The sequence below is a fragment of the Diplotaxodon limnothrissa genome, linkage group LG12 (genome assembly GCF_057381915.1).
Source record: "Diplotaxodon limnothrissa isolate DT_005_m linkage group LG12, D_limnothrissa_male_GT1.1, whole genome shotgun sequence".
Taxonomy (NCBI): domain Eukaryota; kingdom Metazoa; phylum Chordata; class Actinopteri; order Cichliformes; family Cichlidae; genus Diplotaxodon; species Diplotaxodon limnothrissa.
In genome coordinates, this window is record NC_140607.1 from 18,221,961 (window position 1) to 18,247,463 (window position 25,503).

General features: G+C 40.2%; 1 protein-coding gene across 1 annotated transcript in view; it reads left to right on the top strand.

Moving 5' to 3' along the window:
- Nucleotides 1-5,697: 5,697 nt before the first annotated feature.
- LOC146621128 (uncharacterized) overlaps nt 5,698-25,503 on the top strand; it is a 34,483-nt gene continuing 14,677 nt past the window's right edge. The window contains exons 1-4 of the mRNA XM_085368149.1: nt 5,698-6,049; nt 23,170-23,225; nt 23,394-23,506; nt 24,600-24,674. Coding sequence (XP_085224275.1) covers nt 5,958-6,049; nt 23,170-23,225; nt 23,394-23,506; nt 24,600-24,674 — 336 coding nt within the window. The 5' untranslated portion in view covers nt 5,698-5,957. The remainder of the gene's footprint in view (nt 6,050-23,169; nt 23,226-23,393; nt 23,507-24,599; nt 24,675-25,503) is intronic.

The window sequence follows — 25,503 nt, forward strand, 5'->3', positions numbered from 1 at the left end:
AGAAGTCAACCGAAAAGCAATAAAATAGTTTTGTGTCTCGAATGAGCCGTAAACTTTATAATCAAGAAAAAAAGATGTGGCTGCTGTCTGGAGTTTCTGGCACAATCTTCCATGTGTCGGCTGATCCCAGCTCTTTCTGAAGCAAGACCTTCATGATGTCACGGCTAAATTTAGTCCAATAAATACCTGAAATTCTGTCCAACATCCAATCATTATCTTAAGTCTTTTTGTGTCTTTAAAGTGTTCTATGAAAGAAAGACTGAATCAGCAGTTGTCATTAAGCGAACCCCTGAACAAGCATCATCAAGATCAAGATGATGCGAGCTGAGGTTTTTAATAACGTCTGGTTAGGGATCACAGTAAGCCACAGAAACTCGAGGCTGCCACAGAAACGCGTTTAGCGATTTGGCTGATGATCTTTAACTTTCGTGACAAGACGACGCGGTGATTGCAGGGAGCGAAATTTCCACATCCATTTGCACTCCTGATCTGTGCCTGCGTGAGTGCGTGCAAGTCACAATCACAGCCTTTTAAAACTCACCAGTCAAGCTGTCTACCAACAAATTTTAACAGCCAATGACGTGTATCAGTTCTCCTTTCATCTTCTTATAAAACGAAGGAACTTATGAGCTTTTTGTAGCAGCAACCTCAACCTCCACGGTCACCAGCATCAATCTGAACGCTGATTACAGACCTTTAATGCCGTGTCAGTTGTGGGCTGTGTTCATATTTCCCACAAACTTTGCCCCTGCTTTTGCACCACAGCATCACCGAGCACTACTTTAGAGTCACAGACGTGTGCTGACATCACCACATCTGGCTCTCATTTCCTTGGCTTCTCTTGCAGCAGATAAGATGAGATGTATTTAAAGCACAATGCCTTGTTGTTCAGCGGAGAAGAGCACAAACTGATTGACTTGGGTCTTCACCTCAACTGCTAGTGGACCAAAGGTTAAAACCCACTTTTATAAACTGATCATATGCATATGCAAACTGTGTCTAAAGTTTGCAGACAAGTTACTTCACTTTTTCAGTCTTTTGTTGACCCCTTGTCAACTTCTTTGAGACATGTTGCTGCTAATATGGTTCACGAAAAAGTCAAATGCATCAGTGGAAACATTTGATATGTTTTTATGTTCTATTGTGAATCAAATGTGGGTGTTGGGGCTTTTAAGCTTTTAAATATTCAATGACACACTTACATTATTATCTCACTTACATTATATTACGATTTTATTTTTTTTAATGCAGAAAACCTTTACTACCAAATGTACTTAATTTACTTACAATGATTGAGTGATGGCACATTCCTTATTTTGCCCTCCTCAGAGTATGTTTCATTTATATGATGTTTGTCTAGTTCTCCCCAAGGTCTGCTTCTCAGACAAAACTCCCACCCCCTCCCAAATTCCTAAACACATCTTCAAATCAGGGCCTCTCAAAGCAAATTTCATGAAACCTATATCATTCTCACACTGTCGACGAACTTAAGAGCTATTTTATTTCGGCAAGCAGTCATGGAAATCAATTTTAAACACAAATGTATGTTCTCTATATAGTCCTGCAAAGCCCTGTCATTTGTTTAGGCTTGACATACAGTACTGTCCAAAAGTCATAAGCCACTGTTGATTCTTTAGATTTTGGTCCCAAAATGTTTGTTTTGATGATCTATGATTCATCCAAAGTGAGAAAAGACACCTGACTCAAGGGATGAACCAGTTCTGTGTCCACGGATAGCAGACAACTTAGCAAACAACCACTGTGAAATTGTATCTTTGGGCATTTTGTTTGTAGCAACTTGACACAAAGACACCTCAGCTTCAGAGAAATAAAATCGCATTTTTGCACTAACAGGGTGATTCACAAAGACCTATTATCCAGAAATTTGGGCTATCTTGGTAAATGAGGACAACAGAAGAAGTAGCAGCCCTAATAAATATATATATGTACAGCAGATGAACAGTTTCCGCAGTAGACAGTTGCATCTAACCCTTCAGTTCAATCATCTGCTGTTCACTGAAGTATGGTCAGTGAAATGGTCTCGCTGGAAGGACGTGTGTCAAGAAGCCATTCTTGGGGATTTTTGAGGAAGCCATTCTTCATTAACATCAGCCTGGAGAACTATTCCCAAACACGTCTCAAAGAAACTACACGAGAGCTCAGAGTTCAAGTGAAAAATAAAAGTGGTCATATCAAACATTGACTTTCAAGTTTGTTAGAATTGTATCAGTTCTGTTTTTCTTCATATATACCATATTTTTATGTATGCATAGACACGTTTTATTAAATTGCTGCATTGCAAAATTAAAAGAAATAAGCTGTGGTACATGATTTTTGCACAGTGCTGTATTTCAGTTAGGTAAGGTAATGTTGAACCGACGAAGAAGTCTGACTCTTATTCCTAATGAGACAAAGTAAAGAGAAAATAGCAGGTCAATATGGAAAATCACTTGTTTTAAGCCTTTGCAAAAGTGACAATGTGATTTAGAACTGAACAAAACACGTGCATGGACATTTAGATTCATGCACACATTTGTGTTCACACTGAAGCCCAGGGGAAAGATATCTCAAGGTTGTTGTGAAGGCGCATAGTTGAGTAGTGACCTCAGCTTGAAGCCCAAAGAGAAGACATCCAGATTCACAGAACACGTGCCGAGCTCTGGCTCTACTATTCTCGCTTCTTCTCAGACAAACAACAAGTGCATTTGCTGAAAACACTCCATCTTTTCTTTTGTTTCCAACTTCTACCTGGCTCAGTCATTTACTTAGCTCGTAAAACTCGCCAGGAACCTGAATCAACCTCACTTATCTTTTCATGTTACACCATGTTGGAGTTCAGCTTTTAGATATATGCATGTGCCTCACTGACATATCACTTAGTATGACCTGTGTAACTTTTACTCAGTTCCACTCATCACTGCAATTCGTGAGCCTCACCTATGTTCACCTCAGTATCAAAAATGAGCAAAACTGAAACGAAATACTGAAATGATCATTGCTATTGCAAGAAGAGGTGAGACAGAGATTCTAAATTGTCGTGGATCCGCTGTAATAATAAAATAATAAGTAGAATTGGAATAAGCATAAGAATACATGATAACCTATTAATGCAGTAATTCAAGCACATTCGAGTACCTGATGAACACTTATCAGACATCCTTTGAAGATGTGAAGCATTTGTCAGAGAAGAAGACGAACTTCTTAAACAACTTTGCATGGACAAGCTTAATACACTTAATGATTTGCATAGAAAATAGGATCATATTCAGCAAGGTCTGACTTGTATGAAATATAGTGCAATAGGGAAGTTAAAAGGTTGGAGACATGCCTGCAGCTCTTATTGTATAAAAGTAAATTTACAACACAAGGCTGTATTTATGACATGAACAGACGATTTAAAATCATTGCAAGTGTACAGACACTAATAATCTGGCAGCACGCTATCGCACATGAGTGGGCATGCAGGTCCTTACCTCTAAAAGTCTTCCGTCACCACTAATGCGAAACATGTTACTCCTGAAGTGTAGAAAAAAACGGGTGGAAAAAAGCTCAAGCTGTGACCCCTTAACTCTAAATGCATCTCTGACCTTTTCACACCGTCCATCGGGTCGAAGGACGCATAAACCTGCCACGCAAGCATTGATGCACTCCAGGAGAGATTTGAAGCTATCCATGACTACGTGTAATAAACTCTGCTTTTTCGTGGCAGAAATTAGTTTTGCTTTCTGTGTTATGCAATTATAAGCTAGTGGAAGAATCACTGATTTCACAAAAGAAAGAGACACATCTATGAGTGGATTCTGAATTAAAGACTAATGTAAGAAACTCATAGAGGATGTTTTTCTGACTGGGCCACTCAGCACTTTGTCACTCACACTTAAACTATTAGTTTAAGGAAACCAGTGGGTTTAAACTTTGTCAGGAAAGCAGGAAACTGAACAAAAGGTCTGTCACAACTGGATAAGAAGTTTCAGTAAAAGAAGAGAAAATCCCCATTAGCTGTTACACACACACACACACACACACACACACACACACACACACACACACACACACACACACACACACACACACATGCAAATCCCCACTGGACATAGAATCATCTCCAACAACAGCTGCCTCCGCACCCAAGCAGAGGAAATGCCAAGGTTTTCTGAACTGGAGCATAACAGCATTGCAGTTCACATCCACACTGAAGAGTTGAAAGGCTGGACGGGCAGGAGAGCCTCTAATAGCAGGAAGTTGTAACAATAATAGTGGTATAGCGATGTCACGGCCCCTGTCCTTGTGTCATGCAAATTCTCGCCAAAAAAGCTGAGTTTGAGTGTGCTGCTTGCTGTGGGCTTACCAGACGCAGGGTTTGTAGGGAGATCATTTCAAAAAAAGTGACAGAGTGACATTTCACAGTTAAAAAGTATCATATCTATTGTGTATCAGTACTTCAGCATTTATTCAAATGATGGCAACATCACAAAGCTATTCTCTATCAAACACGTGTGCAGTTGTCTCTCATCTATATGCTTAATGTTATAGACCTATTAACTGCTTCTCTGACTGTAAAGCAAAGTTTATACCCCAAGAGATGAAACTGGAAACATTTTGCCTTACAGGGAAGTTTTTTCATCAGTGATAGCAGTGACTGTGTCAGTATTCTCAAAAGGATTACTCAGCCATTCCAGGTCTAACCTTAGCAGTGAATAACACTGCAAAGCATATTAAATGTTAGGGGGGGAAACATGACACAAAGTTGAAATTTATGTGGTCATACCTAACCTGAGCCTGACACATCAGAACATAAAAACCTGTGACTTTTATCCTCTGCATCTGTCCTGGATTACTTAAGAATGACTGCTAAGTAAATTAAAGAGCTCAGGAACATTCCCATAATCCAAGATCTTAAACTCCTGTGCCACTGACCCAAAGGCAAATACCACTGTGTGAATGTGTGTGCGTGCACATCCATTTGTGTGTTTGCATGTTAAGAGGGAGTGCCTTAGAGTTCACAGCTTGTGTAAGTGTGCATGTGGGAGCCTGTGCATGAATGCATGGCAGTGTGTGTATTTACGAGCTCGTGGACAGTTTATGTGCGTATGTGAGTGTGTGCGTCCCTGCTTGAGCTGCAGCTGAACAGGCCCCCAGCAGCTAAATACTTAAACAGTCTCCTCTGCTTTTTTGTGTGTGTGTAATCCACAGCCTGCTTCACACTTGGCTCCCATGAAATTGTTCCTTCTTTGGCTTATTGAGAGATTGCCTTCACTGTAAAATGCTTCTGCGGAGTTTGCCAAGGACCAGAGGTGTCCGATTCACAAGAATCAGAGACAAAGAGAAAGTGACAGATCCAAGGCTGCTGCACTCTCCCATAGCCCCTCTAAACATCAGAAATTCCCATTGTGTTTCGTTTTTGTTCCCATTTTTGCTATCAAAAACATTATAGTGAGGGAGAAAAGACAATTAGAACAAAATAATTATATTTATTGAATTGCCTCAAGTTGTGGTCCATCAGTTAAGTAATAAATTTCGTCAAGTTGCCCAGTTATTAACTTGGGAAATGAAAACGTCTCTTTGTTTCGCGAACAGTGCAGCTCAGTGGCCGTGTTCCTCTGCTGCACACTTTTTCTTCCAAGTGACCAGCTAGTGAAGTCATTAGGCTTTCCACTCTCTTAACAGGAGGTGGGGCGCTCCCCATAAAAACGTATTCTTAACCAGCTGCACAAAGACCGTGTGCAGTCCCAGTCTCCTCCGCGCTGTGAGTGCGCAGCGGCTGCACGGATCGCTCCTTTTGGACCTAAAAGGGCCACATTGAATGAACGTGGACACATTTGCTGCAGTTTTGTCTCGGCCGAACCCCAGTTTTCTGCTGCGACTGTTCTCCAGAAAATACTCTAATCCCCACCCCGAGACGCATCGGGACCCGTGAACAGAGAAGCTGCGGGAGTGGTCTGGAAACTTTTGCCACAATGAGCAAGCGAACGGTCAACCTTGATACCTACAGCCTGTCGCTGTTCACGGCCAAAGAGGACATCCTCAACCCCCGTTCTTCCACGAGCTGGTAACACATATTGCTTTTACACAAATCTGCATCTGCCAGCCACACCTGAGTTTATCCTTTTTCATAAGAGCAGACCGAGCTCCGACTTTGTTGTTCTGTTAGCGTTTATATTTTTTATAACGCGGTCAGAAATTCAAGTAAAGTTCGCAACTTTAGTCAAACTTTCATGCTCTCCATCTTGTTTTCCATGCGCGTAAGATGGAAAACAGCCTCTTGCGTAAGAAGAGGGCAGATTTAAGCTAATCCAGTGACGGATATGGAGGTGGCCAACACAGAGATAGCTCACAGCCTGCTATGTATTTGCAAGTCCTGTGCACGCAGGGTGGTTTATTGCCAAAGGGATGCACTCACTTTTAATTGCTGTTCATTACGCACGCCAGGCTGCTGGTGTGGCTCGGTGCGCGGCACCTGGATCTCCGTGACTTTGCTATTCTCCCCCAGGAATTGTGAGGCTTTGCCGGATCGTCTTTCTGCAGATGTGCTGATCCATGACATGGGCTGTCTTTCAGGCAGAGGCCTCTTAATTTGAAAGGCAGCACTGCATGCATGAGTAACTCCACATGAGCAACGAGACTTATTAATGTAGAGCAATAGCGAAGATGACTAACAAAGTTTTAGGAGAAATCTTACTGGCCGGGGGGTGTAGCTAGATGAAGAACCAATATTCAACCTAAATTCACAGTTTAGGAAAGTTTCATTTAATCAGTTGTTTTTAATGTCAGATCTAGTTTTCAGATTATTTAACAGACTAATGAAAAGAGAAAGAAATACATTTATTAGGTTCTAAGAATGCTGGACTGAGATCATGCCCATGTAACCTGAGCATCTGACACTTGACTCATTGACTCATGTTTTTGCCATAGGGTTTGGCTGATCTGTCACTATGGTGATCTACCCTTCTTTTACAAACAGTGTCAGTCTTATTGTGTACTCCCCTTCCTCTTTTTTTTTTTTTTTTTTTAAATTTCATGCACATTGTGTGTGTGCTTGTGCATTTTGTAATCCTCTGATATGAGCATGTTGTTGCAGGCTATACTCAGTAAAGTTAAAATTAAATACATGCAAATTTACCCCTCTCTTGCTTTACATCCACTCACTTTGACGAAGAAAAAAAAATCCAAGACCCCAGCTCGAGCATGTGCCCAAGTGGAAGTAGAGGACAGACTTGGTCCATCCCTGCTTCATCTCCCTCTGCCTCAAACCTCTCTCCCCCGCCCACTTTCTTCCTACATTCTTCCTGGCTTCAATTTGGAACTAACAACGCCACTCAGGAAATGAGTTTCAGAGCGCTTTGAGTTAACCATGACAAGCTGAAATCTGACAGCTTCACGAATGGAGTGGAAACACTTTTCCACATCCAGAGCATAACTTGCTCAGTTTCCACTCTTTCTTAATTTTGGCAAACCTCTCAAAGTTTCCATGTTCAGAATAACTTTTTGTCCTGACATGCTGACACTTCACTGAACCAGCAGTTCCTCATTTGAGGGCATTTCCCCCACAGCTTCGCTGAATAACAAAATCTTGATTGGGTCTCTGCCAACCAGGTGCCTAAAACAAATCTACAAACATGTGTGGATGCATATGCCTGTGATTACAACAGAGGAAAAATAGAAAAAAGAAAGAAAGAAAAGGGCATTCCTAAGCATTCATTTAACCCGCTTTCAAAGGATAAATAATTCTGCTGTGACTGAATAGCGAGGTGGGAGGGGAACATGATGATGTCATGATTCCCACTGTCAAACTATTCAGCCCATCCTTGTGCATGTGTAACCATCTGTGAAATTTCAATGTGTATGTGAGCTTTCACATCAGTATATTTGTTTCTGGATGGGCATATACTTCCTGCAGAGACTACTTGAGTTAAGGCGTCAAGAAGTTTTTGCGGAGGCTTGTTGTGCTGAATGATCCCGCCCCACTGTGTGGCCTTGCGATCCTCGTGTGTATTATCTAATGACCTTGTGTCCTGAATGGGAAACAGACCCTTTGTGGGCGAGACTCTGAAGGAAAGACGGGCAATTTCAATGCATCCATCATTCAGACTTCTCTGTTCAACAGACAGCCTTGGAGGTCTGTGCTTAGTCTCCTGGACCACTCAAGACTACCAATTGTGTTACTCAGAAGCTGTGTTTGCATGCCTTTTAAAAGGAAGAAATAAAAGAAAATAGTTCAGATCTATTTTTACAATACAACAGTGCAATCTTATGAATTGTAAGAAGTCATAATTTACATAACTAACCTTTGCTTTTCATGTTGTACAACACAAAGTTGTTGTTCTAGCACCTCGGAATGCAAGCAGGAGGTAAAATAATGTTTATGCTTTTGTTTCAGCCACGCAAATCATATAAGATAGGAATTCATATGAAGTTGTGGAGTGTTTTCATCAGAAAAAGTGTGGGCTATATCTAGACATCTGTGGCCCTGGGCAAGATTAACACATTGTTGTTGTTTTTTTTATCAACATTATTCTTGCAGATCACACTTAATTCTCTTGCAGGGGATGACTGCAGCTAGGTAGTGACACATAAAGTAAACACCTGAGTTCATTATAGTAGTTGTTTTTTATGTTTTTGTCTGTTATGGAAAATACATTGAATTTTCATGTAGTTAAATGTGCTGCATAAATAGCATTGAGAGTGACATAGTAACTGAGTCATTGTGCTTAGAGCATTCAGCAGTCAATCTTGGCTGATTCTTGATTGTTTTTCTAGTTATAGATAATCCAATATTTACATTCATTAAAGAGATATTTGTCATTAAGGTGGTATGGAATTGTTCCTAAGCTGCTAAAAAAAAATTCCCTCTTTGGTTTGAAATGACTTATTGTTGAGTGATGTAATACCTTCATTTGTGATCTGTTTTTTGGCAGAAGTGTAACAGCCAGGCGATCTGTCATCAAATGTTAATGGTCACAGAATTACAGGTGTTAGGTTTCAGCATTGTTGCTTTGAAATAGAAATTTGCCACAAGTGACGTTTATTATTTAAAGGCATCCAGTTTCGTCAGGAAAACTGCCCAAATTGTAATTGGCGTGCTGTTTTTGCTGCTTGTAAATTGTTAAATGAATATTACTTATTGTTACATTAATCATTTTCTTTGTATTGCTACTTTGGGGCAGTGTGTAGTAGTAGGATAGTACTCTAATAATGCCTAGCTCCTCTAGCCTGTGATTACATGTCAAGCTATCCTCAGGCAAGATACTGAACCCTGAGTCACCCCTGATGCATCATCTGGAGTATGATTATGTGGATGTCAGGTTAAAAGCTCGTAAGCATAGAAAAAGTGTGAATAAGTGAATGAGCATTGTAGCAAGAAAGCGCTTTGAGCGTTCAAATGGATTAGAAAAAAAAGTGCTGTATAAGTAGCAGTCCATTTACCATTTCTTTAATAAGATTTCAAAAGTCAGTGGGAAATGTAGGAAATCAGCATCAGCCATTTACATTTAGCAACACATTATCCCTCCTCCCCAGGCCTCTAATCTCCTGTGAAGGGATTCTCCTATTGATGATAACTTGGACTACCTTTATTGCAACATAGGCTTTTTGCGTTGCTTCAAAAGTTCCACAGGCTCATGTATGATTAACTGACACCTAAACAGTCCCTGAGTCTAAAGTTACTTTCTAGATGAAGTACACCTGTGTTGCAGGGCTGCATGTGTGTGAACGTGCACACTTCGGTTCTTCTGCCTGTAAATAGTAATAAAGTACAGTTAACACTGTTATCAGGAAGCTAATCCCTGCTTAAACTTCCTTGTACACGTTCTGCTTTTTGTTCAGTTCCTGAATTATCCACAGTGACCCACCTGTCAAAACCCCCCTAAAACACAGCAGTTCAAGCTTTTCATACACACATGCCATTGTGCAACGTTACCTCACGTCCTTCTATGTTGAAACAATACCTGCTGGTCACCTTACTGTAAAATCCCACAGAAGGAACCCAAGCAGTCTGATTGGTTCCCTTTCCTTTCTCTGTTCAGAATGAGGCTTCAAAGGTTGCACAGTTGCTTCCAGGCTCACTGACACAAGACACATAGATCTAAAATATAAATAGCAGCGTACTGTAAATAGGACATCAGAGGTGAGTACACTGGACCGTGACAGTATAATCTTTGTCACAGCGACCTGTACCGTACCTTGGAGTAGCTTTGTTTGTGACATAGAGGCATGAATCTTATCAAAAGAAACCCACATCCTGTCACTTATTTTTCCTTTAACACTAAGACTACAACTTGGCCCAATCCGGTGGGTTCCATGGGGGCGACACTTGAACACTAACATAAGCTGATCAGAGCACAACTGGAGCCGGTGAAGTGCTTTTTGTGTGACATTAGGACAAAGATCATACACACAAGTGATCTGTTGGGGCACATACCTATCAGCTTTTTGTTTAACGTTATTCCAACAGAATTTCCTGTCTTGTTAGAAAAACAAACAATTCCACTGCACTGTGTAGGCTGAAGCTTCTGCAGAGCAGTACCCTCAGCTTGTGTCGCTTGCTTGTGTGAGCAAGTTTGTGGGTGGCATGTTTGAAGATGATGACAATGATAGCTATAATGGCTGTTGTATGTATCCCTGTTTAGATGAACTTAGGGGATGATTTGAGCAGTTATCACTAAACAACTGCTTTCTTCTCCCTTAAATGTTGTTTAGAGTCATCTAGGGTCTGAGACAAAGCTGCAGGGTAATGGTAGGGTTTAGCCATGGTGAGACATGACTACACACCGTGACACTGGATGTGTGTATTCTACCTGTTTGGCCTCACATGTTTGGGTCTCTAAGTGTGCAAACTGTTGTTTGTTTGGAAGTGCGACTCATAGCTGCCACACAGAAAATGGAAAATGTTGGTAATTAATGTTTCAAGGTACTGTCGTGCCATTCATTTTGGTTTCAGGTGTCAGTTGTGAACAATGTAAAGAGCTCTCACCTTAATAAAAGAAATTGTATCCCACAGATTTTCTTTCCATTGCAGCAAAGGTTTGGTATTAAGATCATGGTAAACAAAGCTCTCGAAGTATTTTGTCAATCCTACTTTACAACTGACCTTTCTTTCAAATTCTCCTTTTGTTCATTCAAGTGTCTCACATCATTTCACCCATTGTTTCCAGTGGAGCTCTGTCCTTTTCTGTGCCTACAGCAGTGGGGGCAACAAATGACTTATTGTTTTATATAAGTCTTCAGGACTCTGCTGAAAAACTTTGTGGAAGTATGATTTCTTTTCATGCACATGTTATGATAAATGGAAGCAACATCAGGGAGGACTGCCTGTTCAGCTAATGGGCCTCGCACATAGCCAGGGTATTATTTTCAAGGGCGTGTCTGATAGCTGTCTAAAGACATCTGTATTTTAGTGTTTCTTCAAACATTGGGATGAGAATGAATACAGAGTGTGGCGTGTGTGTCCTAAGCCAACCGATGGACTTTTAGGGGTATGTGTAAGCAATGATGTGATATACCACAACTCACAAGTATAATCACAGTCATATAGTAAAATTAAAGATATGTGAGTAACCTAACTATTATAATGTTGCAATGCTTATATTGAGAAGTGCTGAAAGAACTGATGGGCTTCCACATGGTTTTCCTCAACTACTAAGGATGGTCTAAGCAAGAAGGCAAAGAAAAATTCACCCCTGCAGAGCCTTATTGGAGAAATAAAAAGCAAAAAGAAAATTATCCCGTTTGTATGATCGGAAGTAATATCTAAAAAGAACAGTTCTTCTTTAAAAAGTAAGAATGTGTTTTAAAGTTCATTGCTTTGGATCTTGCAAAAAAAAAGTGCACAGAGAGACAATTTGTCATGTTCCTGTGGCTCATTGACTTGAGTGTGCCAAGCATAACACGACAAGCAGTGTCAGACGGTTACAAAGTCCCTATTGTAAATGGAATTATTTAAAACAATAACCCTGGCGCCTCTCTTCCCATAATTTTGGGTCTAAATTATTGCAAAAACAATTGTAGAAGGGCAACCGTCCACATGGTTTTGTTACTGACAGGCTCTTATTATCTGTGATTGTTTTTGATGTTATCCTGCCTTGCTTTTAAGTATGCCATCCAACCATCCATCCATCCATCCATCCATCCATCCATCCATCCATCCATCCATCCATCCATCCATCCATCCATCCATCCATCCATCCAACCATCTATCTATCCATCCATCCATTTTCACTTCAGGCTTGCAGAGTGGCTGTCCCAGAAAGTAACTACCAAGTACACGCACACACACACAAACAGAATTTCGAAATAGACAGCCCTCCTCTGGCAGCGTTCCTCTTTGTCCTTTCTGTTCTAAGCACCACCTACCAAATAAGCACAGGTATATGCATGTTCTTCGTACAAGCTAAAAATGAGTCAGTATTGACTTTTGGCTTTACACAGTATACAGATGCCCTCTTCTTAACCCATTCCACCCCTGAGTCTTAACTTCTTACAAGGAATATCCTCTCTGCGCTTAAATTACTCACCTCACCAGGTCTGAAGAGAACTATGAAGTTTCCCAGTGTGGCCTAGACTGTCTAAAGCCATAAAAGTCTAGGTCCATATTGATTCTAATGAGTTACATATTATTACTTATTATACCTTGTAATTTTTTAAATTAAGCTATGCCTGCTATAATACATGATTTTGCATTCAAACATTCTTTATTAAGGAAGAGAAAGGAAATAATAGCGATAAATTGTGCAGGTTATTAGTTAAAGGTTGGTTACCACACAAATCTTTATTCGGTGAGAAACAAACCAGTAAGGTTCTAATCCGGAAAAGGTGTTCATTAGTACCTTGATTCAGGACTTTATAGTAGATGATTAAAATAACCACATAGGAGATACTATATTATCGAGTAATTAGGTAGTGATTCGTTCATGATTATCTCTAAATTGAACTTCTTTATGAACTGTTTTCTAACTTTACGCACAACACTGAGAGGCACAGAACTGTAACTATTCATTCATTAGTAGTAACTCCAATAGTAGCTAGGCTTTTTATGCCACATCAAGGAGTAAAGCTTCATTCTTTTTTCCTTCAGGATTACTTCTCTGACACATGCAAATGCATATACACACAGAACAACATTAAACAGGTTTAATGAAGACACACTGGGCTCTCATTCCTACAGTCACACTGTCAGGTTTCATGAGCTGTGCTTGCCGACTTGTTCAAGCAACTGCTCCTACTTTACCACAGTTACAAAAGCGCTCCTTGTTTATAGTGATGGCATTGTGTGGGTTAAATGTTAGCATTTCGCAGCAACACAGAATGCAAGACTTTGACTGGGAACTCTATTTTCCCTTCTCCTGCCCTGTTTGTTCACTTGCTGGCGGTGAGATTGAGCTGTGCGTCCTTGTGGAAAGTTGGGGGGGGGGGGCTCTGTTGTCCTGACGACCCTGGTGGGAAAGCTAGGTTGTTTGCTGAGAGTGAATGAATTGAGGGAGGTGAGTGAAGAGGGACTAAGCAGGATGGGAAGGGACTGCAAATGAATGAGGTAAAGTTAAAAGAAAATAAAGGACAGTATGTGAGAGGAAGGACCAAGAGTTGCAGCAGATGGAAGATCAGCCCTGAAGGGTGGTCCGGATGAAAGTCTTTTGAAAAGCAGAGCCATCAAATTATAAAACTTAAAGAGGCAATAGAGTGGAGAAAAGAAAAGAGGACAGGTGGAGGGGTGAAGAGCAATGAGAATAAGATCAAAGCATTAAGAGAAGATACAGAGAGGACGGGCTAAATGAGCTCCAAGTGGGTATTTAATACTTGAGAGTTTGCTTTGTTTAACTGAAGGAAATGCTTGAAGATGAGATGCCATCGTGTTTTCAATGAGCCTGTAATAACTGTAATGTAGAGAAGGGAGGATGCTTACATGTGTGTGTGTGTGTGTGTGTTGTGTACGTGTGTGCCTGTGTGGTGCTGTTGGACAGTTTTGGCAGGAAATGCCAGAGTGATCCCAGTGGACCGTGATTTTAGAAGATTTTTTGCTCTCCTCTCTTCTCCTCTCCAGATAAACTATATACCTTCCAGAGTCATAACGATTTACCCCATATAGACTCGCAACAACTCACAGTATTACTTTCATCAAAACTCTTCCCTCCATTAACCACATACTCCAACTGCCCCCTTGGAAACCTCCAATACACTTTGACTGCTTCCCATTGTGCGCCATTGTTGAAGGCGCCCTTCTTAGCCTACCCATTTACACTTTTGTGTATCCCCTAGTGCTTTTCATCGTTTTCCCCAGTGTGAACCCATCTCTGAGTGTCTCTTCTCCAACCAGAATATAACTCTCCACCGTGTGGCCCCGTCTCTCTTTAAGCTCCCACCGTCACGACACTGAATTTCTTGTATCCATCTTCTATTGTTTTTAGCTTAAGTGCTGCTGTGTTGTTGAGTAAAAATAAAAGTATAGAGGGGGTTATATTAAGTTTTATTCAAACGGTAATATAACTTAAAATAGTTTTTGTTTGTTTCCACTCGAGACAGTTTCCTCCCTGCTGAATCAATGCATGCTGTTTGGCTTTGGGAAAAGCTACCGTGTTTTGCGGGTTGCGTTCTTTGCTAGTGCGACGTGCACTATCGCGTGATGGTAGTAAATTTTGTTCTCATATTCTACTGGAACAGTTGCCTGCACAACTAAGCTACCTTTTCTTTAAAGCTTGGGTTGTATTACACATTACAGTTAATTGCAATGTGTGCAGCCTCTGCTTGCAACATAACTGGTTAATGCTATCTGTAGATTAACTGAAGGCTGTAACGTGAAACCAGGTGTTGATCGCTTGATCTTATAGTGCGCGCTGCTGGCCGCCTGTGTCATTTTGTAGTCTTAGCGTTAATCTTGTGTTTTGTCTGCATTTGTTGCAAGATTGCTGTCTCAGGACCTTGATTGACACTTATTACACGGCAGCATAATATTTGTCTATCTTGGTCTCTTTGTCTGTCCCCCCGATATTTTCCATTTACGACAGGGAGGGCTGCTTTTTCTTTTTTTCTCACTGGTCCTTGGCAGTGATTTAATTACTTATTTGTTTAGTTTGTCGTTTTCTAAACTTCTCTGGCTCCGTGTTTTGCTGAGAGCAGATTTTTTAAACCCCCTCCCCTCCTCCTTGCAGCATTCCATTCAGTCTCTCCCTCACCCCCTCTGCCTGATATTGTATGCAATCTGTTGTTTGTTCGCCAAAGATTTTACATTATGTTTAGCTACACTTGCAGTCCTTTCTTATAATTTTGCCATCCGTCGCCTCTGTCATTTCTCTTTGATTTACCATATTCTCTAGGCCAAATAGCTTTTGTGGTCTGTAATAGTCTCCAGGGGAGTCTGATATTTTCTCCACCCTGTCAAGTATTATACAGATCAGTCAACGTTGCTCACAGGGTGGATCTGAGAAACTCTTATGGGTCATACAGGCGAGTGTTTACGCTTCAAAATTGCACAGCTGTCCTTGAAAGGGGAGGAAACACGAGGCATCTTTAGTGTGAGCATTACCCTACCAGAAATGCAAAACAATGTAAGTGATATTTGCTTATGGTGGAAAAACTACAGGCTTCTTTGTGCTGCCTAAGCAGTGCCTGCATGAAGAAATCACAATATTTAAGAAAAGAAGATGCAAGCATGAAAATGTGACCTTGTCCTCTATGTAGCCAAACTGATAAGGTTTTTTAAGTATTTCAACCAGTCTAAGTGAACAGTGGTCTTTGCAGCAATTAGCTCTGGAGTCGTGCAGGTTTATTGGTAGCTTTCAGTGAGACCTTTAAAATATTTTCAACAAGCAGAAAATGAAAAAAAAAACATTGGAAGTTAATGATCATCAAACATTTAGTGACTCTTTGTCTCATTTTAATTTGGGGCACTGCGTATCCCAGAAGAGAGCAATCATTACAGGATAAAGATTTGTAATCACTGAGAAAGAAAACTTTGCATTGATTTTATTATTAACCCATTCCATGCTAATAAAATGCACCACATGACACAACAAAACCACTGGATGTGCTCATTGCAGAGGTCAAGATTTTCCATTTATTTTTCATGTTTGCTCTTGACCTCATGCTTTGAAGAAATGCTTCCTGTGGGACAGTTGTTTAATTTCATAAATTCAGCATTAATGATGGTTTATGATACGGTATATTTCACAGCTTCACATTAAACAGAATTGGTAGAGCAAAAGGCAACATTTGCTTCTATTTACTGTCAATATGGTAGGATTATTGCAGGCAGCTGAATTCATCTTTTGTTTGCAGTTTATCACTAATTAGTTCATTATCATTAATTTTGTGCATTGTTTCAGTAGCTTGTATAGTTTTCATTGTTTAACTGGAAAATGCCAGTGAAAAAGGGTTTTATGCTAAAACATTAAAGACTTTTTGCTTCACAGGACATCCTAGAAAGGTATTTTTTTTTCACTGTATGTGAAGTATTGTCTGACTGTATATCCACTATGGCATCTGGTCTGCTTGACTAGGATAAAAACATGCTGCTGATTGGGACTTGGGCATGGTTTTATTATTAGGGCAAAAGTCTTGGCAAGACATCACCATCACGTCATAGCTGGGCCTCTTCAGAGCCAGCTTTACGTCTGACACAGTAGTATACTGGTAATAGACCAGACATTATATGCTGGTCTAAAGTCTGACAACATATGTTTTATGATGACAGTATGGTTTCAGTTACTCTCACACATAGCTATACACTTCTCTTTGTATTTGGCAGTACTTCAGTCTGATCTCATTTGGAAAGGTATAGTTAAGTATTAACTTCATCAGAAATGACAGCAGCAGGATATTACACCCTACTTAATAAACCACAGAACTGCTAGAGGGTACCTGGCTTGTTGAAATAAGATTTCACCCCCATCATTGCAAAAACCTTTTTTTGTGGTTATTTTCAGATTTTTTGCCTCTTGGCTTCATCAACGTATCAACATTATGTTGCAATGAACAATAGATGGCTGTGCAAAAATCATGAGCCACACTTGATTTCTTTGTATGTCTCTTCCAAGGAACCAGACTTCCTTGTAATTTTTAAAGTGGCCCTGAGCAACAGTTCTCCAGGTTTTCTGAAGGTCTTTCAGAGTTTTTCTTTGGAAATTTTGTTTGGCTGCTTTTCCACTCATTTTCAGCGAAGCATTGTACCTGACAGTTTTCACAAGAGTGTTTTGTTTGTTAAATCACTGACCTGCGGGGGAAAAGAGGCAGTGGTTTGTCTTTTCTCTTAGTTGAAGCTATGAAAATGCCAAAGATAACACAGTTTGACAAACATAAAATAATAATTTTGTACCACTAAGGTGATTTCCAAAGAGCTATTAGCTGAAAACCTGGCATATTCTGGTATGTGTATGATCTCATTCAAAAAATTAGGAAACTGACAAATGAAGGACCAAAAAAGGAGATGAACAGTATCTGAAAATCATATCCTTAAAAAACATGAAAAAAAAATCTGTAAATACCTGATACAGCAACTGAGAAATACATCTAGTGTTTCAGTTGATCCATATACTGTTCACTGAAGCCTCATCAGAAATGTTCTTTGTCAAAGGCTGGTTGAGGCGTGCCAAATTACACAAGAAAAGATGGAAAATTAGTAGCAGCAGATCTTATAGAGTGATGAAATTTGAAGTTTGCAGTTTAAAAGCTGTCACTGTTTAACAGGTTCAACAGTGAGTGTCTGCAGCCATCTTTAAAACACACACAGTGACACAGTGGAAGCTCTGTCGTAGTTTCGGGCTTCATTTCAGTCGTTAGCGTTGGGCATCTTGTTACAATTGATTAAATTATGAATGTAGAAAAGTACCATCAGATTTGGATCCACCATAAAATATCATCTGGAAAACATCAGGCTGGCAACAGCTTCAGTTTTCAGAATGACAACGAAGCAGTTAAACCATACCTGGTGAAAAAAACCCAGAATAGCTCACAACAACAATATTAGACATGAACTGGCCTCTCCGGAGCCCGGACCACAACACTGTTGAAGCAGTGCTGGATCAGTTTGACAGAGAAGAGTACAAAAAGCAGCCAACATCCAAAGAAGAGCTTTGAATGTCCTTCGAGAAGCCTGGAGGTCTATTCCTGAAGACTACTTAAAGCTCATTAGACTTGTACAAATGTTTTTGATTGATAAACTATGTTGTATGTTTGAACATGTCAATAAATTGCTCCTATTTCCTTTTTTTTTAAGCAAACTATAAAAAGAAGTGTGACTCAAGACTTCTACAAAGTACTGCACATTCAAATATCTGTATTAAATTTGTCTTATCATGATCATTACTCCAGTTTAATTGTAACTTTTTTTACAGAGTAGGTAAGGAGGGCAGGACGTTAGGCACGGGAACAGCAAAGAGAATCCGGTCAACATTCAAAATAAAAGACCTCATCCAGACTACACACTTTTATCTGAAATGCTCATTTAAACTGTATGAGGGACAAAATAGCATTGGAGACATCAGATTACACAGACACAAAGCAGGTGTATTTTAGGGGGTTAGTCTTTAGTGACATGTTTCAGTCCTCTACTGTTAAACAGCTCCAATTAAAGGACCTTGCTGCTTGCTTTGAAAGGATTACAGTAATTCTCTGTAGGCTGCCCGAATCCATAAATATGAGGACCAAGACTTTTCCCGTCTCATTTCCTTTGCAACATTCATTTGTATCTTACCTCTTTTTCAAAATGCACTAAATTTTCATCTCGTTCGCCTTCATTCTTTCTGATACTTTTTTTCTGAATGAATCTGGGTCATCTGGAGATTTAAGTGCTTAGAAGAGTTCATATAAAACCATGACTCAGCAACATTGTTTTATGCATGTTATTAATAAGGGACTGCTGCGAAACTAGGTACTCTAGACTGTGCGTAAAGTAGTGGAGCTTCTGATGAAGCTGTTTTCATTGACATATGCACACACTTGTACAACTTAATTGAAAGTATGTGTGCTCTCTGTGCCTCTTTGGCTTAGCATGCAACATTTTTTACTCAGGATACATCACTTAGGTCACACCATACCAGTCTGTAGGACTCTTACAAGCCAGACAAATACTTGGCTTTATTCCGTTACTTCCTCTCTCTTAGTCAGATTTCCTGAAACCCTTCCCATAAACCTCCATGTGTCTCTGCAGTGCAGACGGAAGAATGTGTGCACCACTGGGGTCGCTGTGTGGTCACTATATGAGTATCACGTCTGACTAGACTTATTATGCCCATGTTTGGAGAGAGGAAATGAGCGCCGTGTGCTGCAGGGACGTCTCCAAGCTCCCCAGTCTAGTGCAAACGTAGTGGTAGACTGGGAGACAAGGTAAAAATAGAACTGGAAGGCCAGGTCATCTTTGAGCCAAAAGTAAGGAATTGTGAAGCTGAGAGGAGCAGAAGAAGTATATGTCATGTGAAATAAAAAGACATTATCCATAAAGTAGCCATTTAAATCTTAGGTACAGTAGACAGGCAAATACAAGACTTGACTTAAGTAGTTATAAATTTGTCGATAAGCTTTACCTGGGAGTTGCTGGTGTATCCATACATTGGGGAGAGAAAGGGGCACAAAGTAATGGTTGATGGAGAGCTTAATCCTTGTGAATCCTCCCAGCATTTCATCTGTTTATTTATATCTTATTCTTCATACCCAGTTTATCAGCAGTGTGCAAAATAAAATAAAAAACCCTCTCATATCTCAGCGACTGGCAAAGATGGAAGGAATAAATGACCTATGAGCTCACAAGAACCCGCTGTCAGAGAGACACAGAGGGAGAAAAATGAAGATGAGATATTGCTTCAGTTTGTGAACAAGGTGTGTTTTACTACAAGATTTAAAATAGGAGGAATAAAGCAGAGTTGCTAGAGGTGAAGGTCAGAATAATGAATTTAAAGTGGTAAAGATTGTTACACATCAACTGAATATATAGAGTGAGGACGGATGGCAAAGTTAATAAAAAATGTGAAAAATGATCGGTGATTCTGGGCCCCATAAATATATTCTCATAGATTTACTTCTTTACTTCTTTATTTTATAATAAAGGACTAGCACAATAATATGCATTCCCTTAAAAAATTAAATAAAAAAATAAATAGAAGAAAAAACCATCAAAGAATATCTCTTCAGAATCTACAGCACAGGAGAAACGTGTATGCTGTGTTCAAGTGTTTCCTGTGTAATGCAGCACTCTGCTGTTGCAGAGTTTAGCCTGGTGAGGGGAGAGCATGGATACGCAATCATCTGCTTCTGTGATGTTGATCTTGAAATGGTAGAGCTTAGCATGTTTGGAGGTATTACAGGGGCGCTGGCAGGCCAAGACAAACCTTCTCTATTGTTACTGGCTCAGGCTTACAGTACATTGTGTGCATGTGCCTGTGTTTCCAGACTGCCATTTCTTTAAATACTTTGAAAACAGATGTTTATTTGTTGAGTTACTGGCTGTGGCTACGATGCTGAGATTTCATTTCCCACTGTTAATTACTTTAAAGAGTTGATGTTTCAGATTATGACATCATTGCTCTAGGCTTTTCTTTTCTTGTTCTCACTCTCTCCCACTTTGCGCCCCATTGCCCTTCATGATGGCCCCTTTCCCGCCCTTTCACGTGTCTCTTCTCTTCTCTTCTCTTCCTCTGAGGTCATAGCTGGCTTGGTTTGGAAGTGGGCTGGAGTACAGACATAAGAGCGTCTGTTTTTCTCATCAGTCAGTCAGTCAGTGCGTGTGTGCCGAGTTGGTGAGGGGGTAGGGGTGTGCTTTATTAATTAGGGGAACAACTTTACCGCTTTTGAAACTTCTATTACTACATTAAAATACCCAATCAAGTGATGCAGACAAAAATGGGCATATAGAGGTAATCTTAATTTCATATGATGTAATATTGCACAGCTTGGCTCAGGTATGAAGCAAGACTCCAAAGCGACTTTGGTCTTATTGTCGAGGACAACTTTCCAGGATAGACAGGATAAAAGACTTCAGCTTGTGTTTGGGAAAAAACATGCTCACTACATAAAACTACTGATATGTCCATGCAGTCATTTAGTGGTTTAATGTGTAAGATTTCGACATGACAGCTATATGTAGGCCTCACCGAGGTTTTCCTTTGATGCTAAATCATTTGTTTTGAGTCAGTAGAACATTTGCTGTCTCCTTGCTCAAAGAAGACCCTATGTGATCAGTTTCTAACTGTAATTTGTGCCTTTCTCAAAAACTGTATCAATAGATGGATAGATACAAAAGATGGTCTTTACTTATTGTGTTTGATTTTGTAATACTGCTTCACTAAATTGAGATTAGGTAAAGATTTGGGGAGAAAGCTGCTGAAAAATAGGATCTTTGCAAAGTCCATCTTAGTGAAAGCTGTGGCAGAACAAAGAGTGTCCCTCAGCTCAGCGTACCTCGTGAGCAAGCTTGTTCTCTGTGGGTGGAAAATTTGCACATGCAATTAAGACTCCTTCACAGTCACATTGACTTTTGACCTTGACAGCTTGGGAATGGCAACCTTGGAATGTTAGAAGACCACGGATGTGGTTTGGTGACTTGTTAAAACTAATAAAAGAGAGCAGCATTGTTGTTGCTGCAGTTTTTGTGGCTAATCTAATCCCGAAACACGTAAGTAAGTGCTTGAGGTGATGCAGAGCTCGTGCCGGGGAGCTGGGGGAGAATGTTCCCATAAGTTGCATTATATTCTTATGCAATCTGATTTCAAATACTTGCAGGGTGATATCATAGATATTAAACAAACATTTGCCAACATTACAAAAACAATAAAAAAAAAACCCAAAAATGAAAGCGCAGCAGCAACATGTCTCCTCACATGCTCGGCCAGCTTGCAACTTGCTCAGTAGGTTGCACAGTATGGTTATTGTGTCCTCAGCGCACACACATACTGACTGACTTTTGACTGAAGCTTTTTGTTCTTCTGGGAGAAAGAACAAAGGCAGACTTGTTGTATCAGGAAAAATAACAGTGAATGAGAAATGCTAACTGAGTTATTTGGCACCATTGTCAACCCATATACCAAACAGCTGTTTTGTACTCTTTTGTACAGTCAACCGGAACATTTTAAACCGATACTGATGCTTTTAGAATCGAATAGAATAATCCTTTAATTGTCCCACAGGGGGAAATTTGGTTGTAACAGCAGCCAGAAAGACACATATACAAACAAACAGGACACAGGACACAGAACAGAAACACACACACACACACACACACACACACACACACACACACACACACAGGCCATTCACCTTTGGTCCTTTGTAATCGTTGCTTGTGCCCTTTTGCAATCCAGCTCCAGATGTTATTCTCTGAACTCCAGGAGTCCTACAGTGAAACCTTTACACAGGCCCACAGTCAGACACATACTTGTGCACACAGACGGGCACATGCGGCCCTTTAAAGATTTGACAGTTTCTCTCTCTGCAGGCCGCCTTGTTAAGCAACAGACTCTAACGTACACATTTACACAGATGTGCTTCAAACATGCAAAAGCATCGAGATTATTTAGGAAACACATCTTCTCAAATAGCATAATGGTGTCATTTGGGGTTCAGATCCAGTACAGACAAAATGAACTTGCCTTAAGGTTTATTTCTTTGTTTTGGTTCTTATGAAGTCACACATTTCCCTCTTGCAGCAAACCACATATAAGCCCTTTTATTGTGTGTATCAATCTTAAATCAGTCACCAAGCTCTTAATTGAGCCGTTGTTTTTCAGTGGTCTCATGAAAACACATCATCAGTTTGTCGAGTTGCCACAGCAACAGTCTTCTCACTGAAGGGTGCGGTGGGGCAGGTTTTCACCTGCAAAACACTTAACAAAAAATAAAAGCCCCATCGGTGTGCACACTGTTTATTTCACAATCAGGAGTTGCCCATCGATGAGGAAAATGCTGTGAATGCAGCTTATTGTGTTACAATGTGCCGTGCTGTTTTATCTCTGTGCTGTAAGGGTCTTTGGTGAACAAGAGCAGGAAGGGAGACAGAACAAAGTGAGCGAGCACGTGTGTCACAGTTGAAAAGAATTTATTTTTGTCGGTGTAATAGTGCTTCTGCACAGCAAGGAAGCTTGTTGTTTTTCAGACAAAGCACTGGTATGCGCAGGAAAACATTTGGCTTTGGGCTTGCATACACAGAAATCATGCTATTGTTTGCATCTTGACCTGTGTGTGTTTGTATGTTCACAGGGCATTATTTGCATATGATGGAGTCACAAACAACCTCAAACTGGCTGACTCAGGAGGTAAAGTGGACTCTTATTTTTATCATTTACCTTCATAAGACCACAAAAAAGCTTGTTTGCTCCTCTGCTTGGGCTTGAAAGAAGTTGATATATAAAAAGAAAGTGCAGCGTATTTGCACATCAATATCCCTTTGTTCCCTCACCCTGCATCTGTCTCTTTCCTAACAGCGGGTGGTGTGGCAGAGCTGGCTGCTAAGTTTCACATCTCAAAGCCTCAATATGGACTGTGCAAAGTCGGAAGTGTAGAGACAGGAGCCCCCCGGATCGTGCTGATCAGCTGGGTGAGTAGCAGACGGGCTCATGGGGCTTAACTTGTGTAAGCATTCCCCTATCATAACACAAATACCAGCTCGAATTACTCAAACACACATGCATTCTTTGCCATGAAAACAGCAGGTACGCTTCAAACACAAGGACTCACAGACTTAAATTAATTTGGAGGCAGCTGGGTCATTTTGCAGCTCTGAGATAAGGGGTTTCACATGTTGTTGTGGTCAGATACAGAAGCGTACGCCCTTATTAACTTATAAAGTATTCTGGAGAAACCCGAAATATTCCTGGCTTATTTTCATTCAGCACTCTTGTTTTCAGAGGCTTACATGAAATTTGGAAGAAAAGCTTTGAAAATATCTCAGTGCAGTGGAAAAATGAGTGAATTACAAGGCGAGCAGAGGACCTAAGTGTCAAAGACGCAACCTGTAACCATAATATTTTCACCACCGTTGTATCTGGTGCTTGAAGTGGTATGGTAGTTGGTAGTATATAGCTCTTCCCTAAAGAAACGCTGCCTTTGTTCTGCTCCAAACATGTCCACTGTTACTGTCTTTGATTTGTCTTTCCAGCTGTCAGGAGCACTTCATTCCAAAAGGCCTACTCTTTGATTTTATGTTCATCTACAAACTTTAGTTTATTCTGGTACACTTCCCATGCGGATCAAATTTGTGCACTGTAAACACATGCAGCTCAGGCTACCTGGAGATCCTGGGTTCAAATTTTGGGTCTTTTTAGAGACCGTTGTTTTAAATTTAGACTGACTTTGCTTAGATTTCTAGTTCTACACAAATAGTCACTAAATACACAAATATACACAATTGTTGATAGTTTTCCTCACAATGGAATAATTCAATTCAAATAATTTGGAGAAATCCTGTTCTTTCAGACACGCACTTATTGACAAGTTGGTTTTTTTAAATCCCTTTGAGAACTTATTGGCATGACGACACTAAACACTTCTCAAGATGATCAGTCTTCAGATGCCTCATGACATCGTTTGAATCCTGTTGTTTCCCAGCCTGTTTCCTTCATGTCTTTTTTTAGTCTTCTAAGAGAGATCTGTGATATCAGTCTAAGTGTCTACATCCTGTTTGTATGCAGGTTGGCCAAAATGTCGATGACTACAGGAGAACAGAATGTGCCACCCACATTCCAGCCCTCAAGAACTTCTTTAAGGTGCAGTGCATAAGAATGTGAACTTGACAATGGCCTTCGGGTTTGCTAAAGTAAATCCAGTCATTTGTGTTTTTGTTTGGCTTCATTTAAGAGGAAATAATTCCATCTGTGCAAGGACCGTTTAGACCCGGAGGTAGTGCTGTGCAAAAAACACTTGCAGTTTCTGTTACTCTTTCTGTTCATTTAGATTCTGTTTAATTTCCTGTGAAATTCCAAAATAATAGTGAAAAATGTGTTTTATACTTTCTTATAATCTTTGTCCCTGAATTCTAGACCGTTTACCCTCAAACTCTATATTTACACTTTGTAGTTTGCTTAGTATTGTTTTGAGAGTTTCCTGTCCTCAGACCCCTTCCTGCCCTACTGGTTTGTTGGTTCAGGGTGAGATTGCTAAGTTTTGTTTAAAATTCTGTTGTTGGTGGTACAACCCACAAGTCCCATGCCAAAGTCAAGTAGTGGTAAGATAGACAGGAAGCAGATGGACCAGAGAAAAGAGAACTGTGTAATTTCTATGATTCAGCTGCATGTGCATATTTTTAGGATTCAGGTGTGTTTACAGCATATGACAAAAACTGTCCACCATCACTGCTGACGATTCCCCTGTCTGTGCCCCTCAAACAGTATTTATTTTGTGTGTCAGTGAGTAGAAAGGATTGAACCGACCCCTAGGTTTACCACTTTCCATACAAAGGTATCACCCAGTCGACTGTAGGAGCATCTGTGGAATGTTTGTTGTTTTTTTTGTCTCTTTTTTTAAAACAATGAATGTGGGCTCTGGGATTTTATAAGAAACCAGTTGAAAGCCCACTATCCCCTCTCTGAGTCTTGT